We start from the raw sequence: 9,826 nt of genomic DNA on the forward strand, positions 1-9,826 counted from the left end.
AGACAGCATTATTTAAAAAAAACGTTGGCGTTCAAGCAAAGATTGATTGGTGTTAATATAAAAACCAAGATTTCCTCATACCATTACACCACCCCCACCAGCCTGGACTGTTAAATGCAAGGCAGGTTAGATCCAAGGATTTATGGTGCTGGTGCCAAATTCTGACCCATTGCCTAAATTCTGTGCCTCAGCAGAAATCAAGATCCATCACACCAGGCTGTTTTTTTTTTGGTTTCCAGTTCCCATTTTTTAATTTGTACATAATTGTAGAAGTCTTGCGTTACATCATGTAACATTTATCTACATTTTTTTATCCTTCACATAAAGGTTAGTGAGCGCTGGTATAAAAATTTTGCAACCAGGGCATCATTTGCATGGTTCAGAGAGCGCACTTGGAATTTGACACCCGCGTAATCCTGTTGCAAATACTCCAAAAATTCTGTGCTTAAATATATATCTGATATGAAATACATCAAAAACCGTCGTCTTTCATACAGACAAATCAGAAGCAGTGGATATTAAATTATCAGTGGTGGACCGTAAAGATGTAAATGCAATTTGTTTCTGTATTTAAGGAAACTACTAGTTTCTTATGACGAACTGAAATCGGGACCATTCGCGAAACGAAATAGTTACGTGCTAAATTGACAATCGTGAAAAAGTGGGGACCGCGAGATTTGAACCGTAACTTGGAAGGCAAATACTTTTGTACTTTTACTCAAAAGTTTAAAGGGAGCACTTTTTACTTTTATTAGAGTCACGTTTTACCTCATGTATCTCTTTAACTCAACTACTTGGTTACCGCCATTTAAAAACGATCGCCCTTTTCCTTCAGAATTAGCTTACACGCGACCAAAACTGACACGTCTTCGCAGCACCTTGTCCCACGTTGAGAAACCTGGATGTTGCGGCAGACGTGAAATCTGACAGAAATCTGTCACTCTGGTAAAAACATGACAAGTTTCGAAATGAGCGCACCGATTGTAGGTCGCTTCAGGGTTGTATCGAATACAGGTTTAGATTCTGGCAGCGTGTGGAACAGAACAGGCAAAGCGCAGTCGTAAGTGAGGTTTTGCTAGCAGCCCTCAGGTCTCGGCATGTCGCTAATTTCTCGGATCCGTGCGGTTGAATTCGCGCAAGAGCTCTTGGAATCCAGCGGTTCTCTGGAAACCAACATATACTTTTGACACATGGCTACTAAAAGGGCGGTACTGGGTGGGGAGCAACTCCCTGAGTTAACACAGAAGCACAGGGGTTAGACACACACACACACACACACACACACACACACACAGCGAATAGGTTTGTGTGTGTGTGTGTGTGTGTGTTAAAGCTGATAGCCAGCAGTGAAAGAGGGCTTTTTTTTTATCTGAGTGATATTTCCCCATTCTTAACGTTCCTTTTTTTAACAACCCAAAAAAAAAAAGCTGTGACAGAAAGAGGAACAAGTGCACGCTGTTGGAGAGTCAGGAGAACATGAGGATTCTGGTTTTAGTGCCGGAGAATGAAAAGAAAAAATTTAAAACTGAGGTAAAAACAAATTTTTTTTTACACCCTCGAACGATTTACGAAATAACAGATTCAGAGGACGTAGTTTGTAGATCTTGTGGGGAACAGGTAGGACACGGGTGCACTTTTTGTACGTTTGTTTGTTTTTTCATTTAGTCGTTTTGCTCGATTGCAAACATCATTGCGAGTAGATAGCCGTGCGGTTTAGCATAGATTAGTTTAGATTAGTATCGGAAAAAGCACATGGCTATGTTCGAGTTGTAAAGCACAGGCACTGAGGAGAAAGAGGAAGTTCTAGAGGAAGTTAAAATGCCATTGATTTTCTTTTTTTCTCTTTTTTTTTTTTCTTCTCTGTGAAATACATGAGACGATTTTTAGTCTCATATATGGGCTCACTTGGGCATGGTGTCAGGAATTCAACATTCTATTACAACTCGAATGGAATATTTTCAGTTTTTTTTTTAAATAAGGATCCTTGAGTTTTTTGATAGCAGGCTTGTTTGTAGAAGTCGAAGCAGCCGGGATTGCGCATGACTTTGGAACGTTGCTGGTATTTATTCCCGCTTGTGGTGCAGCAGATCCATTATCATGTCTAGTCGATTTGACGGTGGCTGTATGATGTAAGTTGAGCGATTATCCATACGCCACGTGGAGGAGGTAAACACGTTTTCTGGTCAGCGTATAAGCAGGACGATATTCGTTCACGTTTGGAAATGTGTTGTTTTTATTTTCTTAGCAGTACAGGACGCGAGGAATCCAGGGCTGGGCATCTGGTGCGTTCCTTAAAGCCAGTTACTGCTGACCACAAGTAAAGATACGATCATGAGACTGGTATGACCGGAATGAATAAAAGTACTTTTTTTAATGCTGCTTTATTGTCTGATTTTGTAATAAACGTTGCACGACCCGGGAGACGTGTTTTTGTATGTAGATGCGTGTTTAATTTGGGACGTGTGAAACAGACCGCACTGTACAGGTAGTCCCAGAGTTTTTGATGACCCCATCGTAACTTGAAAATATCATACGTGGAGATATGGCCTAGCCTACCCAGGAGACCTAAAGAACGACGATCAGCTTGCGGTAGTATACTGTAATTTGTTAATATTTTAACAAATACATAATTGAGCAAAATGTACACTACCATATTAAATAAACGATACGTTATATATATGCATGTGTTCGTTTGTGAGTGAAGGGGGCGGAGCACACGCAGCTACGTTCTCTCGCCTGGCGAAACAAAAAAAAAGACTCGTTACAATTTTGTGGAATAATTTTAAGATGGAATAATAGTAAGCCGAAACCATCGTACACCGGGGACCGTCTGTATTACGTCGCCCTGAATGCACGTGGCGCGACACGGCATGCTGTTCAGGCAGAGATAACGCGCCGAGTGGGCGGGGCCTGTTTTTGAACACTGTGCTATTGGTGGTTTGCAGCTGCCAGTCTCAGGAAACATCCTGGATGTGTACAGCAGTGCCGGGATGACCACACCCACCATCACCGTCAGCAACTCGTGTCCCGCAAACCTGCAGAACGTGAAGTCGGAGCTGACGGGTAAATTCGAACCTGTTCATCGCTTTTTTGCATGTTAGTTGGTTGTTTTCTCCCACAACAATTTAAAAATATTTCTATACCACTGTTCTTTCGATAGACGTTTTTTAAATATATATAGCTGAGGCTATTTTTCTAATAATCATCTAATAAAGCCCATCACCAATACTCCCAATACACCAATTACAACCCAAATCCTGCCATAGACTTAGTCCTCTTCCTCCATTGTACAATAAAGTTCACCTGATCTCAGTCTCCTGCTTTTGGCCGGAGTTTGTCCGAGTCGCCTTCCTGCCAAAGTTTTGCGACATTTTTATTTAAACGATTGTTTCGTTAAAACGAACTTCTGTCAGTAAAGGTGCTCCAATCCTCAATTAGATTAATATAATTTTTAAACCTAAAGTCAGTCCGATCATCTGCAACCACCTGTACCAGGTCTACTGACATCTGGTGCATCACTGGTATCTCATGAGCATCTTTTTGAATTCTATTCAATATCTCATTCATACAACTGAGCATTTTGCAGCAACTTGTTGGTGGAGGCGTTTGAACTCACAACCTTCTGACCAGAAGTTCAACAACCAATGAGCTACAACGTTCCTGGTTGAAGTGATCAACCATTCACTTGAATGCAATCTGTACATTACAGTTGGTAGCAAACTGTTTGTATGTGAAAATGGGAAATTTTCCAACTAGGAGTTGTGGCGTATTAATTATAGTCCAAATCCATCTTCATGGTTCTTCAGCCTTCCATAGTAGCCTCATAGAGTTTTAGGGTTCATGTGGGGGAACGTCCTGAGTGGTTTCCAATTGTCTCCATTCAGATGTTGGGCAGAAGGTCCAAGAAAGAAGAAGGGAACCAGATTACTGGTATCTCAGGAGCGTGAGCGATTGGGAGAAAGAGAAACGTGGATTAATAGATTTATTTTTTATGATCTGATCTAATTTTTCATGGGGGGGAAACATCATGTAAAGTCATCTCATTGCACCATGTCCTGTTTTTTCCAGATGCCGAGGCCAAAGCGCTCATCAAGGAAAGGCAGAAGAAAGACAACCACAACCTCAGTGAGTTTCGTCCTGCTCTTGCTCAATCCCTTTTGATTGTGATTTCTGAATCAATTGCGACTTTCGTTTCCACGTTCTCCTTAAAGGTGACCCGAAAAACAGGAAGTAGCTCGTGACTTTTTAAGCACGCCAGATTGCACTCGCCGATCGCGAACAGATAAACGTATAAATATAGCGCCAAAGGTATCGGGACACCTGACTTTAATTCCAGCCACGTTGGAGACGCACAATGATATTGCATAGCAGATCTTTAAACTAGGAGACCCAAACCTGGTCCAACATGACAATGCAAACCCTGTGCACAAATTCAGCTCTATGAAGATATGCTTTCCATGGGTTGGATGGAAGATCTCCTGCAGCAACCCTACTGAAGATCTTTGGGATGTTTTGGAATGCTGAGTGCACCCCAGGCCTTCTCACCTCATCTTCATCACTACCTGACTTTACTGACTTGGTAAATCTCACACAAATCTGAACACAACCACACTCCAAAGTGTCGAGTGGAACATCTTCCCAGAAGAGTGGAGCTTATTTTAAGAGCAAATCCGGACTAATTGTGGAATGGGTTGCCAAGTGTGCACAAATTAACTTTTTGTAATCAAGTGAATGTACAAAAGGTGTGCGTGTGCATTGTTAGTAGTATTATTACCCGAAGTGTTACTCCTGCGTTACTAAGCGGATATTTTTTTTTTCCTCCACAGTTGAGAGGCGGCGCAGATTCAACATCAACGACCGCATTAAGGAACTGGGAGACCTCGTTCCCAAATCCAGCGACCCGTCAGTATCAGAAGCTCTTGCGCTTTCTCGAGTGTATTTATGTCCCTTGTTTTGTACAAACATACGTGAAGCGTGTAAAGCCGCAGTCACACTGGACTTTTTTGGGGGGAACTGCCTCAATCTGGCGGCTTCCGAATACGATCCGGTGGGATCTAATCTGTTTGCTCCTAGTGACACGATTTTGGAAGTAAGTGGCAGCAGGGGGCGTGGCCAAGCGCCAGTTTTGTGAATGGAAGGTGGAGCTGAAGTAAACAAATGGTAAGAATCACGTACCTGTCTGTTAAGGGGTTTAATTAATCAGTGTTCTCTGTTAGGAATGCGCGCACACACACACACACACACACACACACACACACACACACACACACACACACATTCCAAGGGGTAACTCGGGATACAGTGATTAAATTAAATTCCCAACAGCTGTGTGATTCTCACAATTACTTCCTCCAGCGCCGCCCTCCATTCACTAATGAGTGCTCAGCAACGCCCCCTGCTGGGCCCCTGAGCAAGGCCCTTAACCCTCAACTGCTTACCTAAAGAAGTGAGATAACTGCAAGTCGGTCTGGTTAATGGCGTAAATGTAAATGAATTGGAGTCAATGGAGTGAAAGTGTAGTGTGATCGAGGCTTTGCACCACAACGTTCTGTAATCAATACTAAAGACAGGCTGCGACCCTGGGGACGGGATCTGATCTGGGTGTGTGTAACTGCCTCTATATATTTAGTGAGATGCGCTGGAACAAGGGCACCATCCTGAAGGCGTCGGTGGATTACATCCGTAAACTACAGAAGGAGCAGCAAAGAGCTAAAGAGATGGAGCAGAGGCAGAAGAAGCTGGAGCACGCCAACCGCACCCTGCTGCTCCGCATACAGGTACGATATCCTTCCGTTTCTCCCCTTAGTTTATCTCTCTCTTTCTCCTTCCGTGTCTCCTTCTCCTCCGTTTTACACTCACACGCTGACAAAAGTTTCCTAACGGTGAGTAACGTATCGGAATCACTAATACGGCGTGACCTTCTGAGCGAGTGACTCCGGGAATTACGCTGTGGCGCAAGAGCATTTCTCAAACGCTGTCAAGCCGTGGCCTCTACGTGACTCTGCTGCCCCAGAGTAGGTAGAGAGAGAGAGAGAGAGAGAGAGAGAGAGAGAGAGATGGAGAAAGAGATGGAGAAAGAAATGGAGAAAGAAATGAAGTAGATGAAAAAAGAAAGAGAAAAGGGAAAGACAGAAGATAAAAAAAAATTGTCACAAACAGTTATATACAAAATATAACTTGCAGTGAAATGTGAAAGAAAGAAAGAAAGAAAGAAAGAAAGAAAGAAGGGAAAAATGAAAAAGGAGAAAGAAGGAAAGAAAAAGGAGAAAAGGAAAGAAAAAGGAGAAAAGGAAAAAGAAAAAGGAGAAAGAAGGAATGAAAGAAAATAGATAGAAAAAGTATTAAAGAAAAGACACAAAATGTAAAAAGGAAGGAAAGAAAAGAAAAGACAAGAACGAAAAAGAAAAGAAAATTTGAACAAAAAGTAGAAAAAAAGTACTAAAAATAGGGAACAGTCGAAAGAAAGAAAGAGAAAATGTAGATGAAAGTAAAGAAGAAGAAGAAAAGGTAGAAATAGAATAAAACTGGTAAAGTAGAAAAAGAAGAAGAAAAGGAACATGCAGGAAGAGTTAATAGTGAACAGAAAGCAATTGGGTTGTGGTTCTGTGTCTGAGTGTTGATTTGTGTGTTTGTTCTCCTCTGCATGGTTCGGATCAGGAGTTGGAGATGCAGGCTCGTCTCCACGGCCTCACGCCGTCTCAGCTCACAGACTCCATCATCGCCCAGCAGCAGCAGCAGCAGCAGCAGCAGCAGCTCACCTCCGTGCAGTCGAGCACAGAGCCAGTCTCCAAAACGCTTCTGACTCTGGGTGGTCCAGCATTTAATCACACCCAGGTCTCCTCGTTACTCTCCCCTCCCCCTTCTGCCTCTCCGGTGGGCGGGGCCATGACCGTCCCGCTGGACCTGGGAACTCTGAGCTTCGGCGAGCTGGACGAGCACGGCTCCTCCATGTTCAGCCCGGGCCTGATGGCCGGTGAAATGGGTCTGGGCGACATTCTGATGGACGACAGCGGTGCCGACCCCCTGCTCTCGTCCGTCTCACCCGGAGCGTCCAAGACGAGCAGCCGCCGGAGCAGCTTCAGCATGGATGAGGATTTGTGATCGACCCTCGTCCAGATTTGACTCTTTTACGAACGGGCTTCATAAAAAAAAGACCGAACTGTGCTGAGGCCTGGCGTCTTCATTCCTGGTGTCTCACAATGCTGGCCAGCAGAGGGCAGCGTATCCTATGAAAAAAAAAAAACACCCCCCCACACACACACACACACACACACACACACACACACACACACACACACACACACACACACACACAGGACAAACTATCCAGCATAGCTCTTAACTCCTGCCTAAATGATGGAGTTTCCAGGCTACTGGAGCATCACAAAAGGATTCTAAGGTTTCCGGTTTTCTGAAGACGGCACCGTATGAACAGATGTGTGTAGATTTTAAAAGCAGATGTTTTAAGGTTTTATGTTTCTCCGTTGCTCTGCGTTCCAAGCATGAGTTGGCATTTTATATTTCTGTGCTCATCAAGCAAGCAGACATTATATATATATATATATATATATATATATATATATATATATATATATATATATATATATATATATATATATATATATATATATATATATATACACACACACACACACACACACACACATGTTTCTGAAAACTCACAGAGGCAACAGTACAGCTGTGTGCCCAGGGGTTTTATAGAGTGTAAGCCACGTCCTGGCTCATTCATGTTCGGAGGAAAAAGTGATCAAATTGTGTGTATATATATATATATATATATATATATATATATATATAATTAACGATTAATTAAAATCTCTGAACTTCTCATAATGCAAAAAAAAGTCAATGCAAATGCACCGCTTCGATCTTCTCGGGTTTTTCAAGCTTCAGCGCCATCACTTGCTCCACAGACGTTATGTCCTACACCAAATAATAAAATATATGCTTTAGATCATATTTAATCCTTCTGTGTTGGATTGGACTTGATTTGGTGTCGCTGAACGCTTCCTAGATCTTCTCCTTAAAATAAAAAGGAATTCTCCTACAGGAGACGACGGATCTTCACGATATTATCTGATATAAGAAATATATTGTAGGGATACATTTATTTAAAAAATGGCCTAAACGAGGGATTCGAGTAGGACTCTAATCACAGGAAGTCACTGCAGAAGAGGAACCCGTCTATGCAAAATGTGTGAACAAACACTGTACGCCAGAGAACCTTATACACAGTCCTTCTGTTTTAAAAGGACGCTAAAGAACAGAGTTCAGATATACATCGTATGGACAAAGATTTGTGGACACCTGATCCTATCAGTGGCGTGTGCTTTCCACGTTTAGTCCCCATTTGCTTTTATAATAAGCTCCACTCTTCTGATGTTCCACTTAGTAAAGATGATCCAGTTAGTGAAGACACACTGATGTAGGTGAGCTGAGGAGGCCTGGGGTGCAGCCAGCATGAAAAATTCATCTTGAAGGTGTTCACTAGGTTTGGAGCTCTATAGCAGGAGATCTTCCACTCCAACCTATGGAAAGCAAATCTTCAGGGAGACGGATTTGTGCATGTCATGCTGGTTAAAGCGAAGGGGAATTTTATATCCATCCAAAGACGTCCTACGAAAGTTTTGTCAAGTTTGTGGTAACAGTTTGGAACCGCATATGGGGAAAGTCAGGTGTCCCGATACTTTTGTCCTTATAGTGTATAATTACGTATATATGCATAACTAATGAGCATTTTGTGAAATAAAATAGCAAAAGAAAAAGAACTCTGAAGCTGCATCCGTGATTCATTTTCTTTTGTTCTAATTACAATTAGGAGCAAATTTCAATAATAAATATTATAAATGATGAACACTGGTTACTAACTTGTCTTTTTTTATGATAAAGACGAGACACAGGGACATATTATGTGTTTGCTACTTGGGGGGGAAATCGGTATCTGCGAGTCCCCGTGCAGAAGCGAAACGTCGAGATGTAGTTGATTTCTGGACGTCAACATGCTTTTACACGATCTCGCATCACGTTTTTAGCGGTTTTAGCATCAGGGTCTGTAACATCAGACCATAAACCATAGACCACAGAACTGAAGATGTCCAACATCATACAACATCATGGTAAAAAAAAATGTGTTTCCAATAGTCACTAACATGGACGTTGCGTCCCCCTTGTGTCCTGCTCATCACTAACATGGACGTTGCGTCCCCCTTGTGTTCTGCTCATCACTAACATGGACGTTGCGTCCCCCTTGTGTTCTGCTCATCACTAACATGGACGTTGCGTCCCCCTTGTGTATTGCTCATCAGACATTAACATTAGTTGAATGTAAAGAAACACTCAAAGGGTTTAGAATTGAAACTTTACAAATTGTTTAATTTTGATTACTATCGCCAGCTCAGTTTTCTTAAAAATCTAAAATCCCGAACTAAAACGTTGAGCCATCCTACAACGGTGTATTAGGGACACTATGGGACAAAAAAAAACACTGGAGGGGGAGGGGCAAGAAATTTCCAAGTTTTAAACTAAAAACTTTCGATTTGAAAACTCGAAATATGCGAGGGGAAAAAATAAAGAAATTTCGAGTTTAAAAGGCAGAAGATTGCAAGAAAAAAATTCAAAAATGTACAAGAAGTTTGTGTGTAAAACTCAAAGATTTATCTGAGGATATTTATTTTCTATCAAGGAAGAAAATCGAATATAATACGACGGTGTATTACGACCAATATCGGATTTTTTAAAAATTGGAAATGGAAGGGGAGTTTCTGAGTTTTAAACTTAGAATTTAAAAACTAATAAATAATAATTA

The 9,826-nt window shown here is 41.9% G+C and overlaps 1 protein-coding gene across 6 annotated transcripts in view; it reads left to right on the plus strand.

Annotated features, from left to right (window-relative positions):
• The window catches only part of tfe3a (transcription factor binding to IGHM enhancer 3a), a 28,281-nt gene extending 19,492 nt beyond the window's left edge, over window positions 1–8,789 (plus strand). For 3 of the 6 annotated variants that reach the window (XM_046870623.1, XM_046870629.1, XM_046870628.1), the window contains exons 6-10: window positions 2,946–3,096; window positions 4,069–4,125; window positions 4,827–4,935; window positions 5,630–5,777; window positions 6,658–8,789. In XM_046870623.1, coding sequence (XP_046726579.1) covers window positions 2,946–3,096; window positions 4,069–4,125; window positions 4,827–4,935; window positions 5,630–5,777; window positions 6,658–7,101 — 909 coding nt within the window. In that variant the 3' untranslated portion in view covers window positions 7,102–8,789. The remainder of the gene's footprint in view (window positions 1–2,945; window positions 3,097–4,068; window positions 4,126–4,826; window positions 4,936–5,629; window positions 5,778–6,657) is intronic. The other 3 variants (XM_046870624.1, XM_046870626.1, XM_046870627.1) reach the window with 3 other exon arrangements.
• The last annotated feature ends 1,037 nt before the right edge of the window (window positions 8,790–9,826 follow it).

The sequence above is a fragment of the Silurus meridionalis genome, chromosome 17 (genome assembly GCF_014805685.1).
Source record: "Silurus meridionalis isolate SWU-2019-XX chromosome 17, ASM1480568v1, whole genome shotgun sequence".
Lineage (NCBI taxonomy): Eukaryota > Metazoa > Chordata > Actinopteri > Siluriformes > Siluridae > Silurus > Silurus meridionalis.